Genomic DNA, 27,165 nt, shown 5'->3' with positions numbered 1-27,165 from the left:
CTGTCTACTCGCTTTATTGTATTCATTACGGAGCCTCAGAGGAGCTATGTCTTGTTACATCTGACTATTGTGGCAAATGTATTCAATGAGGTTGGGTTTATTTTGGTCTGCATCAACAACCAACACTTCCCTTCACAACATAGGAGCCATGTAAAAATCACAAATAAAAACTATCACTGAGGGATTCATCAACCAAGAAAATATATATAGACATATACTACACACACATATCTATATGTATGTGCACATACACATGCTTACATACACAAGTACATTCATGCATACAGATAAACATGCTTACACATCCACATATACTTTAGACAATCACATGCTGACCAAAAAAGGTGTAGGCTGAAGCCAAAGCTTATTCTGCCTTCCCTTTTAGAAAACGTATACAGTAAAGGCAACATTGGGCTAGTAATGATGTTATATGAAGAAACAGACTTAAAAACACTCCTCTTTTTTTTGCTGCTTACACTCCTCAATAATGGATGCAACCCCATTTTTAAACCTTAGTTTTTATTTCTGTAACTACAAACTTTTAATTTCTTTTAACAAACTGAATTTTAATGAAGTTTTGTAACTAAATTTTCTTTCTTTCTTTATGTTAGATTTTAAAATATTTTATGTTTTCACGCTTATGTTTGTTTAATATCACATTTTAAATTGGATATTTTCTGACAAGGTATGACATTATGGAATGAACCTGATATTGGATCTACAATTAAATGTTGGGCATACGGGCACCCTGCCGGGGTGTCAAGAGGTCTGAGCCGTCTGTAAAGCACTTTGAATTGCCCTTTGTATGAATGGTGCTCTATAAATAAACTTGCCTTGCCTTGCCTTGCCTTGCCTTGCCTTGCCTTGCCTTGCCTTGCGTTGCCTTGCCTTGCCTTGCCTTGCCTTGCCTTGCCTTGCCTTGCCTTGCCTTGCCTTGCCTTGCCTTGCCTTGCCTTGCCTTGCCTTGCCTTGCCTTGCCTTGCCTTGCCTTGCCTAACAAAGCAATCTTTAAACATTTCATTCAGAAACAAGCCTTGCCTTGCCTATTATAACAAAGCAACCTTTAAACATTTCATTCAGAAACAAACTTACAAAGAAGAAACAACATCCCAAAACATTTCAACCTCAACAAGCCCCAATTCAAGTAAATCTGAGTGAAATCTCATCTTAATTAATAATTTATACTTCATCCATATACTTATTCATCTGTTTATTTTTAAGCATTTTTGTTTTGTTTGACTGCTTTGGGTCAATTGGACTCGATAATGAATAACATCATTTTTTTGGCTTCCTATTTCATGACTTTAACTAATTTAATGACTGGGAAAACATAAAATTAAAATGTTGATATGTTCCAATTTCCTGTGAAAAAAAGAAGTATACATTGATTTGACTCCAGGCTGTTTTTTATTTGTATAAAACATAAGAAATTTCTACATTTTACACAAATTTGTTTTGGTTGTTTTGGATGATATTGAGTCACCGCAACATACAATTTTATAAACTAAAACAGCCTCCCTCAACCTTCATATTGAGATATAATATTTCTAGCCACCATGTCTCTAAAGACATTCAATGATGTGTCCTGTGTCATACGTTTTGATAACATAGAAACAAGACAGGGCAGAAGAGACCATGACAAACTTGCAGCAGTTTCTTTATTTCTTTATTTATTAGGATCCCCATTAGCTTCCACATTGTGGTTGCTAGTCTTCCACAATGTGGAACTTTGTCAAATATTTATTCAATAGTTGTGATTTAGGCATCATATTTCTCATCAGACATACATTTTTATATTACATCCATACAAGATTACACTTAAGCCTATGCAGCATTTATATCATTGCACTTTTTGTGTTTGTGTATTTGCCATTAGTACTTCCTAGGACGTTTATGTTCGATTTAAGGCAATATTTCCATACAGACTAGTTTGATGTTCTGTTTTACAATAAAGTCCTTCTAAATGCTTTAAATTATGTTTATGCTTAAAATATATTTTATTTAAAGGGCTATATAGGTAGTCAACAAATAAACACAAAGTACCTGACTCATAAACCTGGGTCACAATCAGTTTCTGGAGGTTTAAATTGCTGGGGTCAAATTGATAAAAGATGTTAGTAAATTTGAGGGTAACAGGAATGTTAATATTGTGCCTTGCTTTAATTTTCACAAGATTTTCTAAGTACTTACTGTGTCGTGTTTACAGTACAGTGATATTAAATCCTTAAAGAAAAGAGCATTGAGGGAAATGTAATAATTAAAACACATCTTTATAATAGGGATTTAAATACGAAGTTTCCATTTGCATTGTGCACAAGCAACTCTTATCCTTACCCTTTTAAAAACTATTTTAACTATTTGTATTCTTAATTAATTTTGATGCTTTAACTTATTTTGATAACACATATTTTATTGTTGGTGGGCATTGGTCTCTATTTTAGTCTCTACTTTATTCTATTATTATTTTTATTTTATTAGTACTATTTTTATTATTATCATTATTATTATTTTCCCTTAATATGTCTTGCCATTGTTTTACTTCTGCTCCTTTTTTTGTTTTTCAATCGTTGTAAAGCACTTTGGGTTGCATTTGACAAGTGCTATATAAATAAAGCTTGATTGAAGAAGGACGAACCGAACGCGCAGACGAATTGTCCCTTCGCACTCACCGTACTACGTAGTACGTTTCTCTCAGACAGTTAGCATTGTTTAGAAGAAACAGCAGATATCAGGTTAGTGAAAGTCGGTTTGAACTCATTACTACAATAACTTACCGGTATGTTAATGTCTGAATGTATTCTTTACACTTTCATAATTCGACATCGTTTGTATTAGCAGCACGTCACCTTTACGTAAATGTGCGTTGTTTATATCTGAAGTAAAGTTAGCGCTAACATGCTAAAAAGGCTATAATCTGTGTTCTTTTAACACTTGCGTCCACGTTCCTCTGTTTGCTGAAGTAATCTCCATGATGAATTGTGTCCCTCACAACATAATGATGGATATATCAAACATGTGTTGGTGCAGCCTTATGTTTCCTTGCTAAAACTTGTGAAATGAGTGCTTCTAATACAGGTAACATATCATTCTCATCCTCTAGGTTTTTATTTACAGGCCTGTGTCTCTGTCAGGATGGTCAACGTGCACAAAGGAGTTCTTGTTGAGTGGTAAGTAATAAAGCTGCTTAAAGCTGCAGTTGCACTCACACATCAAAGTTCTCTCATTCCACTCGCCACTTTCAAAAACCTAATACACCCCATAACTCAACATCACTGCAGCTTGCTTTTAAATTACTTTTCAGTTGTTCACTGCTGTCATATTGTTGTATTGTATTGCTCTGTCTCTAGGTATGTCATCTCTGTTTTTTGTTTTGTCTTTTATTTATTGTCATGCCACCTGTGTTGCCTTCTCGCCCAGGTCGTTATTGCAAATGAGAATTGGTTCTCAATTAACTCACCTGGTTAAATAAAGGTTAAATAAAATAAATAAACAGCCATCAATATATGTAGTATTTTGAGATAATTGGCGAGATCTCTGTATTTTCCCATGCCTCTGTATCCAGCAATCTATAAATTCTGTATATCATTTGCTTCATGATCATTCTGTTTGTCCTCCAAGAGCCACCGTACAGAGTGTATGTTATTCTAGTTTGTGCCAGCAGGATGCGCACATCATGTTATACCTTTTATGTCTGATGGTTGTCCAGTGAGTTGACCTGGTCGTGGTTAAATAAAGTAACCAGTGACAGTGTGGTCTCTCTGATAGCCGGTCGCCTGCTTCCGGCCCTGCTACGATCCCTGTTTACTTTTCCACAGGGATTCAGAGCGTGTTATGTTAATCTACAGCTGATACGTGTTGCTGTTTATCATACAGACATGACTACATGAAGAATAGAGAGGAGGAGATGAAATACACGGCTTGTAGGAGCAGCCGATGTCCGGGATCCCGGAAGTGCTGTAAATGCGGAAAAATACAAGCCACCGAGCGGACCAATCACAGGGCTTGCAGTCCACGTTGATTCTACACGTAGTTACATTTTGGAGGAGGTGCACATCAGCTACGTGTGTAGGCCTCTGCGTAGGTACGGGAGCTTCACGGACGGCGTAGGCTCCGCCGTCGATTTGACACAGAAGTATAAATCAGCCTTTACAGGAGCAGAGGGGGGGGAGAGGGGTGTACTGAGAGTGAAATCTGGCGTGGAGGGGTAGTGTTGACATTCGAAATCTCTCCCTGAACTGATGCTTATTCCAGGACTTCCAAAAGCAGCTTTAAGTCTGATGAACATCATAACTTTACACTAAATTAAACTGATGACAAATGTACAATCGAAACATGTGCTGAATGATAAACAGAGCTGTTTACACTTGTTCCCCTCTGCTCACTCTGACAGTGATCCTGCCATGAAGCAGTTTCTCCTCTACCTGGATGAGAAAATGGCCCTTGGAAAGAAGTTCATTCTCAAGGATCTGGACGATACACACCTCTTCATCCTGGCTGAGGTGGTCCACACGCTGCAGGACAGAGTGGGCGAACTAATGGACCAGAATTCATTCACCATCACGCAAAAATAACACTCTTTCCTCTCAGACGATGGACTGCTGTAGTGTTGGCCTTGACTGTGTGGAGTGTTTGATAAACTTTAGGTCTCTTAATGTGAGACCGCAGCGTGTAATTGAAACAGCTCATTTTGAGCCTCTTTATGTTGCATTAGTTTGAATTTGTGCTTTCAGATGTTCAATTTTTTTTTAGTTATCTGTGCAGCTGAATGTTCCATGAAAACATTTGTTCCTTTCAACCCACTTTTTTTTTTTGATTGACAACCACAATACACAACATGGCCAACAATAAGTAATTAAGAAATGACTGAACTCAGGATTGTGACATTCACATGCCGCATTGTAAGGTGCAACTGAGTGTAAGCATTGAGTCATCTTTTTGTAAATAAAGGGTTCCTCTTACTGCCACGTGCTTCTACTCATTTTGCCATATCTCCATAATACATTATATAACCCCAACCAGAGATGTCCTCCAACATCCTACAATGAAAAACAGATCTCTTTAATACATCTCTGACTAGGTTTCATCCTTCATAGGAGGGAGGGGTCCTAATTTTTGAATATTCGAATAGTCATTTAATAACAAATCAAATAGTTCATGGGACTGTTATCTCATCTTTAAAAGTTTTTTTTTCTTTTCTTTTTTAATTTACTTTTTATTGTGCCAAAGAACATTGTCATTACAATTACACAATATTCAAGACATAAGTACATAACAAGCATACAACATTCTTCTGAGCTCTTTAAATGCAAACTTATATCTACATTTTAGCCTCTATGGACTTGATTTTCTTGATTATTTTGATAACATTGAACGTAACAGAAAATCCAGATAACACAAGAAGGCTTAAGTACCAATTGCACTTGTTCTGGGAGGAACTTCCACAAACAAAAAAATCCATGTTGGTTAGGTGCAAACTTTGCTTAGTAAAGCTAGATTTTATGATATCTAACTAGCATCATTGAATAATTAGCAGTGACTATTGAATAATATATTTGCTTGAAAATGCTAATTCATAGTTTATCAAACTAGAATGACGTTATTCTACTTTGAAGTATTTCTCCACAGCCCAAGTTGATCTGAAGTGGGTTGGACCAGTAAAATCACAACATAATAACCTATAAATAACGACAACGACATCTCATCATGAGGCAACTCTCTTTGCCATGAAAAGTCTCATAGTGGGCCGAATATTTCACTCTTTAAGCCCTGAAATCTGCTGCGAACACACCAAATACACAGGTTACCCATTCACATGTTTACAGAGAAAGAACAGATAGATTATAATAATGAACAAGGTAAAGTTGACTATTTTGGACCCCTCAGCTCCAGGATGAACAGTGTGCTTGCTGGACAGTGTTGTACGCAGGGGTGTAGTGCTAGTGTTAGTAGTTAGTGGATCATCTTATAGTGCTCTAAAAAGTCTTTATGAATCTCAACAGGATTATGCAAACAGCAAGTAATCTTTATATTCTCACTTTGGGAAAAAAACTCCTGGAAAAAAAGTGCCGTTCAGGTGCGCTCCATCAGTAATAATGTTTCATTCGACCCCCAGGGGACAAATTTGAAATAGTAGTTACTTTTATTGAAAAATTGTAGTTAATGTCTTCTCTGTAATTTTTCATTTAGCAAAATCGTTCCAGGACGGATTGGAACCTCTGGTGGGCCAGTTTTGGCATTTGATTGTATACAGAGGTGTCAAGTAACGAAGTACAAATACTTTGTTACCTTACTCAAGTAGAAATTTTGGGTATCTATACTTTACTGGAGTAATTATTTTTCAGATGACTTTTTACTTCTTCTCCTTACATTTTGAAAACAGCCTCGTTACTCTTATTTCATTTTGGCTTGTCATCTTTAAAAAAAAAAACACATTTATGTACATTGACATTCCAATAAAGGCTTTTGATAACATGCCTGTGAAGTTTGACTTTTTGCACCATTGCAATACTTCACTAGTCATCATATGTTCCGCTCCATGAAACACGTTAATGCTCAGTAGTACACATAAATGGTTCTTTAATGTATTTGCTTTGTACAAAAATGTGTTAATTTTCAATGGGCATAAATGTGGCTAAAACAGGTGCAACCCAAATATTTAAACATTGATATATTAATATAACATTACAGTCATTATGGCCTTTAGAAACATGTTTGTTTTTAGGAGGTGGGGTAGTGCACTATAGGCCCCTGTGGCGCAGCCTAAGCTTTTGTCCGTAATGACATTTTTTCCCTTACATTACTTTTATACTTTAAGTAATTTTGAAACCAGTACTTTAACACTTTTATTTGAGTAAAAAGCTTGAGTTGATCCTTCAACTTCTACAGACGTCTTTTAAAACCCTAGTATTTATACTTCTACTTGAGTAATAAATGTGAATACTATTGACACCTCTGATTTTATAGAGTCTGAGTTCTTGGAGTTTGACGTATTTGGCACGATCCTGTCATTGGCTTTGACATGTAGGATGCCTCTCCGTTTAACTGTTTCCATATACTGCAGCATAGGATAATACTACTTAATATTCTTTATTCGACAAGGTATCAGGGGAGAGCGCGAACGCAGTCCCCCACTTCCACAAATGATGCAGTCGAGATTCCCACATTTGGGGAATTCGCAGAGTGTCAGCACAACCGGAGTGCAATGGTTGAGCCTCGCCCTGGGTGAACCACCTTCATGATCATGGTGTCCCCCCTGCCAGGTAAGTATGAATTGCACAAAAGAGAGCCCAGGTCTTAAATCTGAGACACAACATGCTGACTGACGGTGACCACATTAATGCGATTCCAACATTAGACTACACTGGCTACGTTTACATGACACTTTTAATTCCGAATTAAGATTAAATCTTCTTTTAAAAGATTTAAAATGACCATGTAAACACCTAATTCCGAATGAAAATGTTAATTTACATTTACATTTTTTAAAATTTATAATTTATTTAATTATTTTATTTATTTTTATTTTGTCTTAGAGTTGGGAAATGAAGAGTAGTTATATCCCATCATGCAACGCTGCATCACGTCAGAAGCGTACATGAAACACATTAGCTGTGGCAAAAATACATACAGCATATAAACAACAGACCAACAGTGAGCCTGAATGAGTCACAAATAAATAATACTGCTATCGAAAGCTGTCTCATCTAATCGGGATTTAAATTCGAAAATAATTAACCAAAAACACACGAACTGCCCCTTTCTTTCCCCCGTTTCATCCACTTCCGGGTTCCCTGCTCGTTCTCAGCTGCTGCCACCTACCGGTCTACAGTGGGAACTGCACTTGATAGTAAACAACCCACATCAGATACACATCTATTTCAAAGTTGATATCAAGAGCGATTTTAAGGGCCAGACTCTGAGGGATGCTCACAGAGATTGTGGTATGGAGAGTTCCCTGCAAGTGTCGGAACATCACCCTAAAGTAACGTTGATTTCCCTATATATGAGATTTAGATTCAGAATCAGAAATACTTTATTTATCCCGGGGGAAATTCAGTCATTAGAGTGTGCTCTTATACAAAGTATATAAGAAAGTCCAAATATTAATAGAAAGAAGGAATTAAATAAGATATAAATATGAATAAAAATAAAGAAAAATTTGATCTAATTTAATTTAATATAATTAAGCCAAGCCGGGCTCGATCTGACATTTACTTTGTTTCAGGGCGATTGGAAAACTGTATAACTCAAAAAATGATGCTAAAGGTTGTGAGCTTGATGTTAGCCATACTGTCACATGTCAGAGGAGAAAAAGACAGCACTGTCTCTCAGTCACATTAGAAATAAATGTACATCATTTGAAGGCAAAAAATAAGAAAAGCTGGTTGATTCAAATGGTCAGTATGCAACAAGACAACAGATTTTTCTGTCTTTTGTTCAGTCCAGAAAAACCCACTATTTTTTTTTTTTGATTATATGCACTGAAGTTGTGACTGTCTTAGATGGGACCAAATATGGACAGGGACAAACTGTGTTTTTTTGTTATTTCAAAAGAAGAAAAATACCTCAAGTTTTGAAAAGTTGCTGTCAAGCAAGTTACTTTTTTATGCACTTTCAGATGTGACCAAAACAAAAGATGGTGTTCCTAATCTACACTTTGGTTTTTTTTTGTTCCATATGCACCTTAACATGTGCGCGAATTTACCTGTCAAAATGTGTTGAAGGTTTGTGTTTGAAATGTAAAATTTAAAGAAGCAGTATTTCAGCATAGGTTTAGTTTAAGTACTGCTCTGTTATTGTGTTTATGCCCTATTGGATGTGACAATATGTTAATAAACATCCAGTGTGTTTGATTTCTTATCAATTTGTTTTTCCTTTAAAAGGTTAACTTGGCTTGCTATCTGCTGAATATGTCCCAAGCTCATGTCCTTAGTCTGAAAATCTGGCCCTACCAAAAATGTAATGTAATAGCCCTGCTGTAGATAATGTATGTTTAGGATTTATGTCCTGTTCATGTATGGAATAGAAATGTTTATTGAAAAAAAAATTAAAAAAAAAGAACCCCAGATAAGCTCCAAGCTAATTATCCAAGTGACATTTTTAAACTCTTGCAAGCAACCTAGCACCACAATTTGTATCAGCACTCCATACATATATGTTCAATTCATGCAGGGTATCAGGTATTTCATTTCCACTTAAATACATTCGTGCACACTCACTCAATATCCCTAATATATAGCTAAGTTTTTCTTGACATAGAGAGGGGGGTGCACCGTTCCTGGAGGTACTGCAATACCAGGTCGATGCGTGGAGTGGACGGAGCAAGCCCCTATTCCATCTCCCAGTTCCAAAAATCAATTTAATATATGGTCCCCGGGTAGGGGACGTATCAGATATTAAACTGATAAGAACAGATACTACACTTGATCTTAGCCAAAAGGCCGAGAAGCGATAACTGTAAATAGGAGAAGTGAGGGTGTAGTTCCTCGTACCCTGCCTCTCTATCACGGTGGTGACATTTTACGAAAACTATCAAAGACAGGGATTAAAATGTAAACACACAGTCTGAGGATTTACGACAGGTTGGAAACAAAAATAAAGTCGCAAAGCACATTTTAAACACGAAATGTTTTGTCCGCGAACACGTCGAAGTGCTATTTGTGGTCACGTGAGAAGCCTCTGACCAATCAGCGATCATTAATGAAAGTGCGCCATAAAAATGATAGTTTTAGCTCCGATGTGCATTAACACGTTTGCCGATTAGGTTGATTTACGTAAAAAGGGATTTGTATGGTTGTCTCTAATGATAAGATTGATGTGTGGATGAAAACAAACAAGAAAAGAGAACCGCTGTCTCCCAACGCTGCCAATACAACAGAACTGTCTACACTTCCGGTGTTTCCTTTTCAAAATAAAAACAGGATCATTTTTACAGTACTGTTTTCTGGAAAATGTAACATTGTGAGACATATTTGAAGACTTGTCATTTAAGCTAATATTATAACTTGTGTTTTTACTTTTTTGTGTGAACTTAAACGTGAACAAGATCTTCATATCAGACAGAGACTTTAAAAGAACCACTCCCTCTCTTCATTTGCAGGGTGTTTATATGAATTGTAAATGATACATTCAATTAAATCAATTCAATGTTACAGTCAAATAGAATTGTGTTTAATGAAATTGTTTTCTTTGTGATTGGTTAGATATTTATTTCGTAATAAATATTCACACTTTAAACCATGTATAACATTTGGATACATCTTAAATTTACATTCTATCTTTATTAATCTTATTTTTATTTTTTATTTAAATTTTTATTTTTACTTATTTAAACTTATTCTCGATTGTACTTATGTCTGGGATGCTGCAACAACCGAATTTCCCCCCGGGGATCAATAAAATAATATCTTATCTTATTGAAGTTTCGCCTAAACCCCGCCCACTTTAACCTGTTATCTCAAGTTATCAAAAAAGTAACAATTATTTCAATAAGTGATTAAAGTTCAGTTCTAATATATTGTTATATAATATTATGCACATATGACAATAAATATCATAGTTAGGAAGGTTTTGTAATTTGGGTTAGTCTACACAGGTTGATGTAGAGGTAGGCCACAGACTGTCATGTATATTTTAGACACTTCCCCCTAACTCCGGTAATTTGGTTCGCAGACCTACTGATGCTAAAAAAAAGAAGAGAAAATTCACTAATTAGGTTAAATACAGCATTAAAGTTTTTTAAATGTCTACATCCATAAAGCCTTTCATAACCCTTTGCCGTCGAAACTTTGTCTATCAGTGAGCTAACCTTCCCTCCACACATTAGGCTATAAATAAACGACACAGTGTTACCTTGAACCATAAACAATAGTCAAAACGTCTAGTTTGAGTCATTTAAAATGGAAGACGTGTATAGAAATGCATTAATAAACCACGAGCTTACCCGAAATTGTCCTCCAGACAGCAAGACTCCTCGACAGTCCAAGATGTGTGACAGAATACCTGCAACCAATGAGCAGCTGAGGGGGAGGGCCGGTGATTACCTGTCCTATACTAATACTTCTAGCTGCTAGTTTATTTATCCAGGCAGAATATTTTCGTTTTAAATAATATTCATCCAAGTCTCTCTGTTTGTGGAGAAACTAAACATTAAAAGCTAAGTTTAATGAGTCAGCTTTTCACAGTTTTTTTGAAATATTTATTAAAAAAGTAATCAAGTATTAAAGCTGCTGTTGGAATGTTGTAAAAACGTTTTTTTTTTTTCCATTTTCTTCTTCTCAATATCTTATTCTGAAGGAACATAACCGGAAGTCGTACTCCCTGTGTACATATAGTACTTGACGTGTGGAGCATCAACCATGGACGATTATCACACAGAAGAGGAGGTTGGTTTGGAACTTCACATTTTTCTTTCGAGTTTTTATTTCTCTGTAAATATACATTACAGTAAAACTTTACATGTTAACGTGTCTTTGAAGCTGTAACGGCTGTGGTCTGACTATAGAAGGCGAGCAGCAGTGTCAGCTGGCTAGCTAAAATTAAAGTGTTTTCTCTCTCAACACACAGACTGCATTCATCAACGAAGAAGTGAGCAAAATCATCAAAGAGGTAAGGGAAGAAGCAAAAACTAATCTGCTCATCCATTAAATATGAAAGTTTTGGGGAGAGTTAGAAGCAATGTTTGGGTGATATCTCGGTTGCTAACGACACTGTCTCGGTTGCTAGGGACGCTCCATGACTACCTTATTTATACAGTCTATGGTTGTTAAAGCTTATATATAGGATAAGGGCAACTGGGAAAAAAAATAAGGTCAATGTTTTATTATTATTATTATGATGATGATTATTATTATTATTATTAGGAGATTAAAGTCTGAATTCTGAGATACAAATCAGAATTCTGAGATTAAAGTAAGAATTCTGAGATTAAAGTAAGAATTCTGAGATTAAAGTAAGAATTCTGAGAAAAAAGTCAGAATTTTTAGATTAAAGTCACAATTCTGAAATTAAAATCACAATTCTGAGATTAAAGTAAGAATTCTGAGAAAAAAGTCAGAATTCTTAGATAAAATCCGAATTCTGAGATTAAAGTCACAATTCTGAGAAAAAAGTCAGAAATCTGAGATTAAAGTCACAATTCTGAGATTAAAATCCAAATTCTGAGATTACAGTAAGAATTCTAAGATTAAAATCAGAATTCTAAAGTCTGAAATCTTAGATTCAAGTCAGAATTATGGGATTAAAGTCAGAAATCTGAGATAAAAATCAGAATTCTGAGATTAAAGTCAATATTCTAAGATTAAGATTTCGAATTCTAAAGTCTGAAATCTGAGATTAAAGTCAGAATTATGCGATTAAAGTCAGAATTATGAGATTAAAGTCAGAATTCTGACTTTTTTCTCAGATTATTACTAAGTAAAGAAATCGGACCTTAATTTTTGATAATTTTTTTTCAGTGTCCCTAATCCTCTTCTGTACATATCTGACTTGTTTGGCAGTGTTATAGTAGATCTTTTGAAATATAAGAGACTGTTTATGTCGGTCAGTTTTGAACTAAGCATCACTTTGTCTTGATCCTGTCAATAGTCAGTGGAAGCAGCAATTGGGGGAAATTCATACCAGCACAGCAGAGTGAATCAGTGGACCACCAGTGTTGTGGAGCAGTGCCTCAGTCAACTCAGCAAACTAGGGAAGCCTTTCAAATACATCGGTACAGTATCCTATATCCTCTCCTGGCTCAGGGATATTAAGAAGTGAAACAAACATCCGCTTTGTTCCTAGGCTCTGTTGTTAGTATTAAAAATTGTGTCATTGTGCTCTTTTCTCTCAGTGACCTGTATCATCATGCAAAAAAATGGCGCAGGTTTGCAAACAGCCAGTACATGCTTCTGGGACAACTCAACTGATGGTAAGTTAAACCTGTGTTTTTAAATATATTTTGTATGTATGCAGCTTTTGTGGTATGAGAATGTGCTGCATGAGTTGTTTCTCTCACTGAACTCCACAACAAAAGTAAACCTTGAAACTGATGAGCAGAGTTTGTGTCAAAAGCAGTAGAAATGTGAAGCTGAGAGGTAATATCCTCACTTCAGTCAGAAAGTTTCTTTGTTCTGTTCAGAAAAGCATCCACATCAAATTCCTTCTGTCAAGTTTAAGACACTGGGAGCTTTTGTCCCCGGATTTATGTTTTTATTGAGCAAATATGTAACAGGTATATATTCAGGGCTCATTTATAACTTTTGGTTGAGTGATTGTTTGATTTAATTAATGTGATTGTACATCAAAACAAATAATGAGTTACTGATTTAAATATGAACTTTATATTATATTGTATTATATTATATTATATTATATTATATTATATTATATTATATTATATTATATTATATTATGTTATATTATATTATATTATATTATATTATATTATGTTATGTTATATTTTATTTTATTACATTATATTATATTTTATTATATTATATTATGTTACATTATATTATATTTTATATTATATTACATTATATTGTATTGTTTTATTTTATTTTATCTTATTTTATAAATTATATTATATTATATTTGATCATATTATATTATATTACATTGTATTTTATTGTATCATATTTTATTAACTATATTATATTTTATTATATTATATTATATTTTATTTTATCAAATTATATTATAGAACAATAACAAAAGGAAGGAAAGGGAGAGTAATAAAAGGGGTACTGACAATAAACAAACAGAAACTAATGTAATGTGTTAATAGAAGAAAACATTGCTATCTATATACATTCATTCCCCATAACCATGAAGAAAAATAAGAGCCAAAATAAACAAATAAATCAATAAAAGAAAAATAAATTAAAACATTAAAAATAAATATATAAATTAAATTAAATTGATAAAAAGCTTGAGTTGTACGGAAACTTCTAACCTTTCCCTTCCCTTGTTCCCCTTTCACTCTCTAGTTATTTAAAATTTTCTCATGTATACTGAGGCATCCAAGTCTTGTTGAATTGCAGTAGTTTATCTTTCAAAGTGTGTCTTCTTCTCTCCAAGTGGAGTGTTCTACTGGATTGTAACACCATCACTGATTTCATTATTTGACTCTACAGGGAGCTGTGCAGTGAGATGGGAGAACAAGTCCATGTACTGTATCGTCAGTGTCTTCGGGCTGGCCATCTGAAAAACATCAGTGTGCATAAACTGAATGAAAAGTGTGAGATATTTGTGTATTTTTGAGGATCTGTTGTATTTTATATCAAATGAAGTGTAATAATAAAACTTTGCAATACTGTGTAAACTTTGCTTTATTTACACGCAACATGACAGAGCGCTACATGTACAGCTTTCATGTCATAAAGCAACAGAAATAGCGTCTTCTAACACATCCTCTCCCCACAACAATCTCATGTAACCACCTCAAGTGATCCTCAGATACATTCACACAGAAACAATTAAAAATGTACTTTAACCATGAAGCATTTACAAATCTGAGGCTGCTGCCCATTTAGCATCGAACAGAGCGCTGTAAAGACAAGGCACCATCTTGATTGGAATACATGAGGAGATAATTGTTTGTAAATAACAGAAGAACAGATGTTTTTGTCCATGAGCGCCAGTCAGATATAAAACAGCAGAGAGGGCTCTGCATTGCTGGCAATATAAGGAGGTGAAACATGATAACATGACGTAAAATAATTTACATAAGGCAAAATGTTTGTTAAATGATACAACTACTTTATACACTGGAATAAGAAATGTTTCAGAAGTTATTTTACACAAAGTTGTTGAAAGTGTACAATATTCTACTAAAGTCATCCATCCAGGTAGTCAGATAGAGTATCAAATGTTTCAGCTTTTTGGCAAAATAAATACAATTATTAAGCAAGTGCAATTAAAGAGCTGCTTTCAAAGGAAAGAAGGAGTGGTTAGAGATCAGTGGTGTTTCATCAATTTAAGGCTCTCTCTGTATTTTCATTAAGAAGTCTTTAAACTACACGATTTGGCCAACAATGCTATGGCACTTGAATTCCCTCTTTTCTCAATCCTGTAAGAGTTTAAGAGTCTCAATGTACCGCTCAGGAGTGCAACGCAGCAGAAGCTTCTTCATCTTTGTACCTAGAGTCTAACACCGCTCAGCTTTGGCCGGATAAGTCAAAGTCTCGTTCATCTCAGACTCAGTGGAGAGACGTGTCAAAGAACCCAGTGCAAGTTTAGAGAAAAGATGGGTTCAAAGCATATAAAGTCACAATGATCTCACACTACGAGACATTAATCCCAACTGATATTAGCACTTCTCCCGTTCAGTTTGAACTCTGGCGTGGTAAAGAAATGCTGGTTGATGAATGTTCACAAACTGGTTAAAAAATTATTGTACACAAGTGTTTGTTTCCCTTGTCGTCTTTGAGACCGAAGCAAAAACAATGAAGGAATAGTCTGAGTGGTTACCTGCCCCAGCTTTTAGTAAAAGTACAGTACATTCAGTAGACGTGGAGCTTCTCCTTTTTTAAAAATATATTTATGTACACTTAATCAGTTCTCTTCACCTAAGCAAATACTCCTTATTTACACACACAATACAGCAGTCTGTGGCAATGTGTAGAGACGTGGGGACACAAAAGGGGAATGTCACACGGGACGGAGGAGACGGCATCAGTCGCTGTCACTCTCGTCCTGATACTTGGCGGTAGCTTTAATGGCGCGTCCGTTTTGTAAAGGCATGTCCTCGTAATCACTCCTTTATGAAGAGAAAGAAACACATGGTTGGGTTCATTTCGTTCACAAGCAGGAGTTCGCAAATCCACAGAGTAAGCACACTCAAAGCGTTGCAAAATTCAGGGAATTTTCAAAGGTGGAAACTTTCCATGGGAATTAACAGGAATAAACCAGGAATTTACTAAATGGAAGGTTGGCTCTTAATAGGGAACTTAAATATAGTTGGGGAAACAAACGCCACATTGGCAGGATTTCAGCTGCTGTGGGCGGACAGGATACAGGTGAGTAAGATTGAACACACTGGTGAAGAAGGTCTGCTCAGTCCTGGACCCTGTGGAGGTGGTGGCTGACAGGAGAATTATGGCCAAGCTGTTGTCTCTGATGGACATTTTTTTTCTATATATATTCTTGTTGAAATTCTTGTACTGTACACCTTCTTGTTTGCTGTTGTAACTCCATGAATTTCCCCATAGTGGGATGAATAAAGACGTATATTATCTTATCTTAAAGTATATTTTAGTATAATCCTGTCTAAAACAACCAGATTTCATGCAAGTACAGTTGAATATCTATGCTATTCCTCCATCACATGCACATAGCACACTGCTTACTGCAGGGCTATTGAGACCACGCCCCCTACATGCACTGTGCAGTCCTCCATCACATGCACAGATGATTTCTAGAATCCTGCAGAGGCTAGGCTTGAGAAGCTTGAGGGAAGATGCTTTTTTATTTGCATGTTGAATGAGACTTTTTTGGAGGGAGAGGGGCTCTTTTCATTTAACATTTTGAATGGGACTTTGTTGGGATTGCATTTTTGTTAATTTTTGAATGGGTTGGGTCGGAGGGATAAGTAATATTTAACTCAACATTCATGTTTTTGTTCTTCAATGAGAGAATTGATTGTTCAATAAAATATTTAACACTTGATAAAGTTCTACTTACAAATAAATCTGTTTTAATTGTATTATTTTGGATGGATGTCTGCTTATAACAAAACAAATATTCATGCTTGGATATGATACCGTTCCATTAAATTACCCTCAATTCCCAGTTAATTCCCATAAATTCCCATAATTTCCAATTTCTGCAAAATTCCTTAGCTTAACTTCCCATGGAAATTTACCGGAAATGTTCCACCTCTTTGTAACCCTACACACTCACCCATAAATTACTTCATCATCCGAGTCATTGAGCATGGAGAAAGCTGGATTATCTTTCAGCTGGGAGTCTGGGAAATTAAACAAAAACATGTTATAGATTATCACGTGAGTTTATTATAAACTGAGTCACAGCGGTGTGATTTAGCTTACCATATAGAGCATTCTTGGAGGGGGAATACACAAATGCTAACGTGTACAAGTAAAAGTTGAGGAGGCCGTAGAATGACAGAAATTCAGCTGGTAAGTCTGGAGTTAAGAAAAACATTCGAAGTGTTTAAGATTATTACAATATGCTTTCTCAGGTGGTTATGATTCAGGGATATTCTAGTCAAAAGAGACATAGTTTGAAAGGATATAGTTCTGGTAGTGAGTGGACAGTTCAGCCACAAAGTTGTCTTGGAGAGCCTTGGCTCCAAACCTCAGGTAGAGAATGACCATGCTGTAGGAGGAACAAGAACAACAGGATCACATTACTCTTTAGAAACCAACATTGATCGGATCAAATAGTCATTTTTAGGTTTGCATATTTTTCTGTAAACACACCTTATAACGAGGACCACAAACGTCAGCGCTGTCAGAAACCTGAGCCGGAGATCTGGTGAGCAGAAAACATCAGTAACTACTGCCAGCACAGTAAAAGAAACGTGAATCAAATACAGAGAGGTGTGGTGTGCTGCAGTAATAATAGTAACAATAATAATAGTAACAATAATAATAGTAACAATAATAATAATAATAATAATAATAATACATTTTATTTATAAAGTGCTTTTCTAAAACTCAGAGACGCTGCACAAAGGATAAAAAATCATATAAAACAACAGAATAATAAAAACATGAATAAAATAAATTTAAAAGCAATCATATGTTAAAAGCAGTTCTAAATAGGTGGGTTTTGGTGAGTGTTTTGAAGGTGGACAGTTTGGGGCAGATTCGAATGTTAAGTGGTAAGGTGTTCCAGAGGGTGGGGGCGGCGACAGAGAAAGCTCTGTCCCCCCAGATTCGGTGCTTGGTGTCAGGTGATAGGGAGAGGAGGTGGGCCTTGGAGGATTGGAGGTGGTGGTGGAGCAGGTCAGTGAGGTAAGAGGGGGGCTGGTTATAGAGGGCTTTGCAAAACCCTCAATAAACTACAACTGGTTCAAAACTCAGCCGCCCGTATCATCACACGCACCGCCTCCATCCACCACATCACACCCGTCCTGCAACAGCTCCACTGGCTCCCCATCACAGACTGGATCAACTACAAAATACTTCTCCTCACCTTCAAATCCATACACAACCTTGCCCTTCCATATCTCTCTGACCTCCTACATACTGCCACACCCGTCTGCACCCTCAGATCCTCCTCTTCCATCCACCTCACTGTCCCCCCTGCTCACCTTGTTACTATGGGGAGCAGAGCCTTCAGCCGCTCTGCTCCCCAGCTCTGGAACTCTCTCCCACCTGACCTCATTAATACTGACACACTCCCACATTTTAAATCCAAACTCAAAACTCATCTGTTTAAACTGGCTGACTCCATCTGACCACAACTCCACAGTTCATTCACTTAAAACTTTTTAAATTGTATTTTATTTACTGTTTGTTATTTAAACTCTGTTTGTTTTAATGTTGTAAGGTGACCTTGAGTGTCAAGAAGGGTGCCTGTAAATAAAATGCATTATTATTATTATTATTATCATTATTATTATTATTATTATTATTATTATTATTATTATTATTATAGGGAGCCAGTGGAGGTTTTGGAGGACAGGGGTGATGTGGTCATGGGTGTGGGTGTGGGTGAGTAGGCGGGCGGCAGAGTTCTGGATATATTGTAGTTTGTGTAGTTTAGTACCTGAGTAAGGCATGTTTTTGAGTTCAGAGCAAGCTCTGACAATCAGGAAGATCAGGTAGAGGATGTAGAAGGCGACAACAATCAGGAAGAAGACCTTCATGCCCTGGAGGAAAAACATGACACTCATGAAGCTGCTGGTAAAAAAAATACTTTGTACATATTTCTATTTAAAAGGTACAGCACTCACCTGGAAGTTTGCTATGTCCACTTTATACAGATAAGTAGGGTCTTGCAGTTCATTGACCCTGGAAGTTCAGAAAAAGAGAGTTAATATTTAAAGTCTTGATGTAATTCAAGGTTCAAATTAGGAAGCTATCAGTGAGTGAAGACAGTCTTACGTTTGCCATATGCCCAGTGTGACCGCTGAGAGCCACAGGAGACCTACGATGATCAGCTTAGGCAGGTAGAACGTCAGACATTTCCTCTCCCCCTGTGGAAACGACAGAAAACTCATTAAATAAGATTCACATGAGCTAAAACAGGAGAATCTTTACAAAAATATACATTTAAAAATAAAGTTTGGGTACTGTGCCCACCTGAACCCTGATGCCGTGGTAAACACAGAGCCAGAAGAGCAGCAGGGCGCAAAGGAACAGAGCCTGGAAGAAAGCATCTAATGTCCCTGGAAACCAGCTGTTCACCAGGAACGACAGCGGGAAGAATGGATCTGAACGACAAAAGGAAGAGAAGAAATATACAGATCATCAATATACCTGGTCTTAAAAAGGACATGTCTTGAGGTGTGGGTTTAAAAATCAGGAAACTAACCGTTGTAGAGTAACAGCAAGGGGAGCAGGACGGACATCCACTTCTGCTCGATGCCCCAGTCCCTCATTGAAAACTTCCTCAGTGAGTGTGCAAACATACACTGCAATACAAAGCAGAGAACCCCGATATAACTCCCACCTGTGACAAGTGCAATTATAGTGATGGTTCCATGATACATATGTATTGACTGTGTCCTAAATTCTGGCATGACATTTTCCACACTTTATCTAAAATATAACAGAAGATCTAAATCTAAGCCCTACCCTTGCCCTGTTTGGTATTGCTGGTGGGGATAACCCTCACTTCACTCCTACAGAACACCGCATGGTTGCCTTTGCCTTGCTCTTGGCTAGACGTGCAATCCTGCTTAAATGAAAGGGTGCTGCCCTGCCCACGCTTGACCAGTGGCGTCAGGATGTAATGTCCTGTCTCAAACTCAAGATGCTATGTTTTTCTGTCAGTAGCTCAAAGAGGAAATTTTATGAGACATGGGAACCTTTCTTATCCTACTTTCATGACACCCAAACTAAAACATCATGAGATGAGCTTTGATCCGGCCCTTGGCATAAGAAGTTAGATCTGACTCTGTGTGGTGCGCTGCAAACTAACTCTTATATGTTACGCCTTAATTTTTTCAGGACAGCTGGGGATGGGGGGTGGGGATGGGAGGGTGGGAAGGGCTATTGCACTATATCAGGTATTACTATCACTGCTGCAGAGACCTGTTCATCTTCCTTGTTTTGTACAATACTGTACTATCTGTGGCAATGTAGAATATTATCGCCCAACCCTGGTGTTTTTTATGTCTTATTATTTTTTGTATTTTTGTGTGTTGTGATTTGTATTTTCATATGTGATGAACACTCAATAAAGATATTTGAAATGAAAAAAAAGCAGAGAACAATGTCAGTCCTGCAGTTAAAGGCAGTTTGAACAATCAAACCATTGTTACTTTTTGTCATGTTTAGTGATAGTGAGTGTTCAGGTAGAGACTTAAATAGTATCTGTGCTCTTACCGTCACCATAAAAGTCAGCACCACAAAGACGAACCGGAACCAGATCTCCACCTGTGAGAATGTGGGGTTGTATGTTTTCCACTGAGGGACAGGGAGAGAGAGAGAGAGAGAGAGAGAGAGAGAAAAGGCTGTGAAAGATCTGTGAGCTCAGGCTAATGTCATGATCCAAGCAGCATCACAAAGAAAATGAAAGCAGATTTTTTGTTTTATGTTGCTAGATGTAAAATCCCACAGGTATTCGTCACTTACCGCAAACTTGACCTTGATTTCATATGTGATATTTTCAAGGCCTTTGAAGCTGACCATAACCTGATACTGGGTGTAGTTCAGGTAGCCCAGGTGGAGCACAATGATCTCATCACATTTCTGTCACGAGAAATAAAAAGTGTCAACAAAAAGGAAATCAACATAACAATCAAATTCAACCCTGTGCTACCTGACGCAGTTATTTGTAACAATCCAGCATACAGGGAAAAGAAAAAAAAGCAGCTGTGTTGTTGACTGACACTTACATCTCCGCAGTGCAATGTTCGGGATTTCTGGTGCACCTTGTTGATGTGCATCACGCTGGCATCTGCCATCACTCCCTTCAGCTCAACAAAGATCTCAAAAGGCTGTTGGAAGTCTCCCACTGACACAGACAGGAGTACAAACACACTGTTAACTGAAGACAGGTATATTCATGAAGTGACATTTAGTGTTAATCTTTCATGGTCTTACTGTTGCTGTGTTCAGCCTGCATCACACAGGTGAGCCATAGCTGCTGGTTGTAAGTGGTGAGGGGAGTAGAAACTAGATTAAAGGGCCCCGTCTGAAAACAAACAACAAATGACAACACTGGCTTAATGTCGGTGGTGGACAAAGTACACGTCTTCATTACTTAAGTCAAAGTATAGATACTCCATGTCAAATATTACTCCAATACAAGTGAAAGTTGTTTAGTCAGATTATTACTTGAGTTAAAGTACTGAAGTGCTTGCTTTTAAAAATACTTAAGTATTCTAAGTTCTTCTTAAAATATCTTAAAACATTGTATTTTCACAAAGCATGAGTGCAGTCATGAAAACAAAGGAGTATCTTCAGTGATATTATGTTTGTCTAGAAACCATTACTTGAAATCTCTAAAAACTATACCATGGAATAAAAACAGACACCAAGTTACTCCAAGCACAGACAACTTAGTTTGAAATGTTCATCTGGAATGAAACAAATGTTACGTAGCTCAACACGCTTTCTCAGGTTGGACAGTGAATGTTTGTATGTTTGGGCAGAGTGGGAAACAGGGAGAACATTTCAAACAATACGTATCATTCTTCATTTCAAAAACCTCTAACACGGGCTGAAGATATGGACATGGGTGCTCAAGTGGAGAATTATAGCCATCATTACCACCTCTAAATGAACTGCCTGATCTGAGTGAAATCTGCTCTGTGTTTGCTCCACGTTCAACCGTGGGATCAGATTTCAGAAAAGAGAAGGAAATTCATGAGCTGACTTCAAAGCAAAAGTAGTGAGTAACTAGAGCACTGATAGAAATGTAGTGTAGTAAAAAGTACAATAATTTTCTTCTGAATGTAGTGGAGTAAAAGTAATAACTTCCCCAAATAAATAATACTCAATTAAAGTACAGATACTCAAAACATGTACTTAAGTACTCAAGTCATTTTACTTTGTTACTGTCCACCACTATTTACTGGTGATACTTCTCAATAGTGGCACACACTCACTTCAGGGAAAAGCCATACATCTGTGTCTACAATGCATAGCATCCTCTTTTTGCTTTTTATTCAAAGTGATAAAACAATGCAGTTTTCTTACACAAATGACACATGACAGCAAGACGTGTAATCCAGTGGAAGGCTGACAGAAAAGGACAAAGGGTAAATCCAGCATACAGCAGTAAATCTAGGAGTACTGCACCAGTCAATTAACAAGTATGCCAGGCAGCACTGATGTGCACTGATAAGATAAGATACTCCTTTACTCGTCCCACAACGGGGAAATCAAGTGTCGCAGTAGCAAAGTAGACACTGCTCACTATAATGGCAACCCACACCTTCTCATCTTACCTTGATTGAGGCATTTTTGACAAGTAGCTGATCACCATTGTGCTCCTGCTCTGAAATAATCTTAGGACCTGTAGAAATAAGGAAAACATTATGAAGACAGCCTCATACTAAATACTCCTCATGATAGAGTAAGACAGACAAAAGGGTGATCCTTATGGAGCCAGAACGATGATTTTAATGTTTGATATTGAAAATAAAATTTGGCATTGAAAAAACACCCTGAAACTGAAAAAAGAAACATTAGCATTGAAATACTTGTATTGTAAAAAATTGTAACGGCATCAAAACTGGTGTTGGCATTGAAAAAGTTAGGTTCACAGACATCAAATGTTATATTATCTCATTTCTAGAAATGTTTGCATTTTGTTATGTTTTTGAATGACAATCATATTATATTTATTTGAGTGTTTCAATGCCAATGTCTCTTTTTTCAGTTTCAGTGTGTATTTTCAATGCCAAACATTAAAGTCATCGTTTTAGCTCCATAGATCCTCCACATCAGCAGAACTGCTCTTCAGAGAATACTGCAAAACACATCCATCTCTTCCTCGTTGTAAATTGTATCTGCTTGATAAAAGTGTCTATAGAGACAACACTCAGCCTGAGTACATGTCTGTAATGCATACCTGCAATCCCAATGAACACTGTGAGGCCAAAGCAGATCAGGAACAACACGAACACCAAGACGAAGTGTCTTTTGGACAAGGTGTAGAGCCGCATGGGGGCCGATCTGTTAAAGAGAGACATTAAGAGCTGAAGCACACACAAGCTTAACGACCTGTCCAACTGAAAGAGAAGCAGGGATAATCCGACATGCTCAATATTTGCTCAGTGGTAACTGCTGTTAGACCAGAGGAGAGTGGCGGATATGTCAACACTGCTGCCGTCCATGCTAGCTTGTGTTAGCATTAACAGATGGGAGAAACGAGCAACACAAGGCTATTTAGCACATTTTATACACATTTTAAACCCCTGACAGATCTCGCTGATTAAATCGAACACTTACAGCTCCATTTCTTGCGGGTCTCAGTCTCGGTACCGAGAAAAAGCGTTAAGATATCGCAGTGAATCCACATCCGTGTATCAACATCACTCTGCGACAACTGGAGAGCTACGTCATCGAATCACCGTGGTCACGTGACGGAGCAGCAGAAAGGGTTGTACTTCCGGGTTTCTGTAACATTACCTACTTATTGAGTGTCTGGCATGGTGTCTGGACCATTTTATACAGTCTATGGTCTAGACCTCTATGGTCTGGACTTAGCAAATACACAACAGAGTGAACATGTTGATAATTTGATTCATTTATCGTTAGATTGGAGGGTAACGTCTGAAGTTAACAGCTGTTTTATTCTTAACAGTTGTATTTATTTATTTATTTATTTATTTATTTATTACCTATTTCAAATATTTTTAAATTTACTTATTTAGTTGTATACGTCGTAAGATATGCTTATTTTGACTTCTTTAATTTTAATTTCTAATACATTTTTAATAATTGCTATTTTACATGCTCTTGTTTGCTTTATACTGTTTTGCACTGTCTACTTTTGCACTTACATTTCCCCGCTGTGGGATAAATAAAGGATTATCTTATCTTATCTTATATTTTAGTCACTTGTATTATATTTTATTTATGTATGTACTTATTTATTTATTTTAAGTATAGCGTCTTATATTGTTTTAATGGTTTTAATATTTTAGTGTTTTATTATCTTAGAAATGTATCTTATTTTGTTGATTTTAATTTCCTGTGTTGAGTTTTAACATCTTATTCTACCTCCAGTGTTTCCTCATTAAAATATCATGAGAGCGTTTCCTCAGTTCGTTCAGCAACTTCTTTTTTATTTTTAATTAATTAATTTATTTTATTGTTTTTATTACTATTGTTGCATGTATTGTGTTCTTAACCTTAGGATTGTGGGGTGGTTTTGAAGTTAACGGCTGTTTTGCTCTTAACAGTTTTATCTATTTATTTATTATCTAGTTAAAATTGCAGTCACTTTTATTCTACTTTATTTATTTATGTACTTATTTATTTATTTTAAGGATATCATCTTGTTTTTTTTTTTAATGGTTTAATACTTTAGTATTTGTATTTTATTTAGAAATGTATTTTATTTTGGTGAGTTTAATTTCCTGTGTTGAATTTTTATCATCTTATTCTACCTCAAGTGTTTCCTCAATCTGGGGAGTACAACTGTGGAACAGTCTCAACATGGAGCTACAGCATTGTCAGAATATAATCCAGTTCCGAAAGGGTTTAAAGAAATGATTTTCATGAGGTACAAGGAGGAAGACAAGTGTTGATAATCACGAGGGGTTTACTTATGATTGTCGGTGTAAATATGAAGATTTGACTTGTGGGAGTGCACTAGTATAATGCCAGATAATAGTGATAATTTATTCTATTTTAGTTTGTTTTTATGTACATCACTTTGTGTTACAATGTCATTGTATGAAAAGCGCTTTACAAATAAAGTCTGATTAATGTATTATTATTTTTTACTGGTGAGCCTCCCATGCATGAGGAGACGTGCGCACGCGCAGTACGTCACACGTCAACATTGACTTTTAATTTCTAATGAGCCCATATCAAAACTGATCATGCATCTCAGGGATATTAATAGATTAAACACAATGTTAACAACAACATGTAATATCAAAGGAGACATTTAATGCTGATTTGGTTAAACCTCCTTTTATAGGCATCACTTGTTGCCTAATGAAGCAGAAGAGGCCGCGTCCTCATGAAAATGATGGGAGTACCTTATATTTAGTCATTTTAGTGAATATAGCGTGTACACTTGGGGGAAATAAGTAAAAATATCATTCAATGCATCTTTGATCAGTTCCATATTTGATTTATTGGTCGGAATGGTTTTCTTTGCACTGATCTAGCACCATCTGCAGTGTAATGATATTAAATACAATGCATTATTTTATATTATAAAAAAAAAACTGTTGCTGCTTTTGCTATTAAATCACAACAGGCCAATGATGCACAGCAAATGGTCTTCCCTACTGAGCAAATTGCTAATTTATGAATTACTGCATATTGCGCATAGATAGTCGAAGTGCGTAAAGCAGCGAATATGCGGATTTTTCTTTGTGTTACTATATAAACAGAGACTCACCTGTAAAACCGATCATCTCGGTAAGGGGTCAGATCCTCCTTCAGCTCATTGTAGGCCTCCTGGATCTTCCTACAGAAGTATTTCAGCTCGCTGTACAGAGGGTTCTCCAAGCCGGACGAGTAGTCGTTGTCCATGATTACATGGAAAAATGGCGATGCTGAAACAATCCGCAGCCTCCACAGGACACAACAATGGTCCGTCCGTTGTATTCCACCGCTTAGAATTGAAAATGCTGCCGAAGCTGTTTTGTTTGTGTCGGCCTAAAGACAGAAAAAAACGCCGTAAAAAATGAAGAGGGGGCGGAAGCACCGAGGCAACACACGGGAGGGGGGTCACGTGATCCGGGTTCAGCACCACGGACAGAGACAGACATATGATGACAGCAGGGACACCTCTACAGCTACAGTCTATGCTCTACAGTGGTGGACAAAGCACACAGCTTCATTACTTAAGTCAAAGTATAGATACTCAAGGTCAAATATTACTCCAATACAAGTGAAAGTTGTTCAGTACTTGAGTTAAAGAACTGAAGTACTTGATTTTAAAAATACTTAAGTATTCAAAGAACTTCTTAGAAAATCTCAAAACGTTGTATTTTTGAAATACATAAATGCAGTCAGGAATACATAAGAGTACATTCTGTTACATTATGTTTATTTAGAAGCCATTATTTGAAATCTCTAAAAACTATACCATGGAATAAAAACAGACACTAAGTTACTCCAAGCACAGACAACTTAGTTTGAAATGTTCATCTGGAATGAAACAAATGTTACGTAGCTCAACACGCTTTCTCAGGTTGGACAGTGAATGTTTGTATGTTTGGGCTGAGTGGGAAACAAAGTGAACATTTCAAACGATACGTATCATTCATTTCAAAAACCTCTAACAAGGGCTGAAGATATGACCATAGGTGCTCAAGTGGAGAATTATAGCCATCATTACCACCTCTAAATGAACTACCTGATCTGAGTGAAATTTGCTCTGTGTTTGCTCCACGTTCAACCGTGAAGACGCAAGATATACAGGTACGACTAAACCACTGATACAAACAGAACTACACAAACACATTTTACTGTCTTAGGGAGCAGATTTCAGAAAAGAGAAGAAAATTCATGAGTTGACTTTAAAGCAAAAGTAGTGAGTAACTAGAGCATTGAAAGTACAATAATTGTCTTCTGAATGTAGTGGAGTGAAAGTAATAAGTTCCCCCAAAAATATATTTTACTCAAGTAAAGTACAGATACTTAAAAAGTGTATTTAAGTACTGTACTCAAGTAAATGTACGTTGTTACTGTCCACCACTGGTGTGCGTGTGTGTGTATGTGGCGTACAGCATATTTTAATCAAGATGTGGATAATTTCTTACAAAACTTCAATGACTGCAATTCAAGGCAATTATTTATTCTATATGATTCACAGACAGCATGACTTTTTTAAAATTTTTTTACGGAATTT

At 36.5% G+C, this 27,165-nt stretch overlaps 3 protein-coding genes and 2 non-coding genes across 9 annotated transcripts; 2 read left to right on the top strand and 3 right to left on the bottom strand.

The window, feature by feature from the left end:
• Nucleotides 1-2,614: 2,614 nt before the first annotated feature.
• Nucleotides 2,615-4,964, top strand: gtf2h5 (general transcription factor IIH, polypeptide 5). 4 transcript variants are annotated; one of them, XM_034699442.1, is made up of 3 exons: nucleotides 2,615-2,732; nucleotides 3,101-3,167; nucleotides 4,391-4,964. In XM_034699442.1, exons 2-3 carry the CDS (start codon nucleotides 3,133-3,135, stop codon nucleotides 4,569-4,571), a joined length of 216 nt encoding a protein of 71 aa, XP_034555333.1. In that variant the 5' UTR covers nucleotides 2,615-2,732; nucleotides 3,101-3,132; the 3' UTR covers nucleotides 4,572-4,964. The 4 variants fall into 4 exon arrangements, with proteins under 4 accessions (XP_034555333.1, XP_034555335.1, XP_034555334.1 ...); XM_034699444.1 differs by having other exon boundaries at nucleotides 2,628-2,732; nucleotides 3,115-3,167; XM_034699443.1 differs by having other exon boundaries at nucleotides 2,647-2,776.
• A 2,138-nt stretch (nucleotides 4,965-7,102) lies between these two features.
• On the bottom strand, nucleotides 7,103-7,267 carry LOC117824735. Its single transcript, XR_004633665.1, has one exon. It is a non-coding gene; the product is annotated as a U1 spliceosomal RNA (small nuclear RNA).
• Nucleotides 7,268-9,261: 1,994 nt separating this feature from the next.
• LOC117824736 lies at nucleotides 9,262-9,452 on the bottom strand. The gene has a single exon (XR_004633666.1). It is a non-coding gene; the product is annotated as a U2 spliceosomal RNA (small nuclear RNA).
• A 1,837-nt stretch (nucleotides 9,453-11,289) lies between these two features.
• Nucleotides 11,290-14,298, top strand: dynlt1 (dynein, light chain, Tctex-type 1). The gene is made up of 5 exons (XM_034699405.1): nucleotides 11,290-11,384; nucleotides 11,566-11,607; nucleotides 12,586-12,709; nucleotides 12,830-12,907; nucleotides 14,115-14,298. The coding sequence occupies exons 1-5, from the start codon at nucleotides 11,358-11,360 to the stop codon at nucleotides 14,183-14,185; spliced, it is 342 nt and encodes a 113-aa protein (XP_034555296.1). The 5' UTR covers nucleotides 11,290-11,357; the 3' UTR covers nucleotides 14,186-14,298.
• On the bottom strand, nucleotides 14,292-25,986 carry tmem181 (transmembrane protein 181). 2 transcript variants are annotated; one of them, XM_034699403.1, is made up of 17 exons: nucleotides 25,708-25,986; nucleotides 23,197-23,300; nucleotides 22,571-22,638; nucleotides 21,222-21,312; nucleotides 21,014-21,132; nucleotides 20,751-20,867; nucleotides 20,502-20,582; nucleotides 19,486-19,585; nucleotides 19,254-19,384; nucleotides 19,056-19,147; nucleotides 18,905-18,962; nucleotides 18,718-18,820; nucleotides 17,424-17,475; nucleotides 17,237-17,319; nucleotides 17,031-17,120; nucleotides 16,882-16,948; nucleotides 14,292-15,739 (listed from the first exon to the last, which is right to left on the bottom strand). In XM_034699403.1, the coding sequence occupies exons 1-17, from the start codon at nucleotides 25,839-25,841 to the stop codon at nucleotides 15,655-15,657; spliced, it is 1,575 nt and encodes a 524-aa protein (XP_034555294.1). In that variant the 5' UTR covers nucleotides 25,842-25,986; the 3' UTR covers nucleotides 14,292-15,654. The 2 variants fall into 2 exon arrangements, with proteins under 2 accessions (XP_034555294.1, XP_034555295.1); XM_034699404.1 differs by lacking the exon at nucleotides 25,708-25,986 and adding an exon at nucleotides 23,577-23,725.
• Between the last annotated feature and the right edge of the window lie 1,179 nt (nucleotides 25,987-27,165).

This window comes from Notolabrus celidotus, chromosome 13 (genome assembly GCF_009762535.1).
Source record: "Notolabrus celidotus isolate fNotCel1 chromosome 13, fNotCel1.pri, whole genome shotgun sequence".
In the NCBI taxonomy this organism is placed as follows: Eukaryota; Metazoa; Chordata; class Actinopteri; order Labriformes; family Labridae; genus Notolabrus; species Notolabrus celidotus.
Note: the sequence above shows the minus strand (reverse complement) of the source record. Positions and strands in the feature narration are given on the sequence as shown.

Coding starts and splice junctions, on each gene's coding strand:
- gtf2h5 (XM_034699442.1), top strand. CDS start 3,133: ATGGTCAACGTGCACAAAGGAGTTCTTGTTGAGTG. Junction 3,168..4,390: donor AAAGGAGTTCTTGTTGAGTG/GTAAGTAATAAA, acceptor TCACTCTGACAG/TGATCCTGCCATGAAGCAGT.
- dynlt1 (XM_034699405.1), top strand. CDS start 11,358: ATGGACGATTATCACACAGAAGAGGAG. Junction 11,385..11,565: donor ATTATCACACAGAAGAGGAG/GTTGGTTTGGAA, acceptor CTCAACACACAG/ACTGCATTCATCAACGAAGA. Junction 12,710..12,829: donor GAAGCCTTTCAAATACATCG/GTACAGTATCCT, acceptor CTTTTCTCTCAG/TGACCTGTATCATCATGCAA.
- tmem181 (XM_034699403.1), bottom strand. CDS start 25,841: ATGGACAACGACTACTCGTCCGGCTTGGAGAACCCTCTGTACAGCGAG. Junction 21,133..21,221: donor GCAGGCTGAACACAGCAACA/GTAAGACCATGA, acceptor TGTCTGTGTCAG/TGGGAGACTTCCAACAGCCT. Junction 17,476..18,717: donor CAAAAACATGCCTTACTCAG/GTACTAAACTAC, acceptor TCTGCTCACCAG/ATCTCCGGCTCAGGTTTCTG.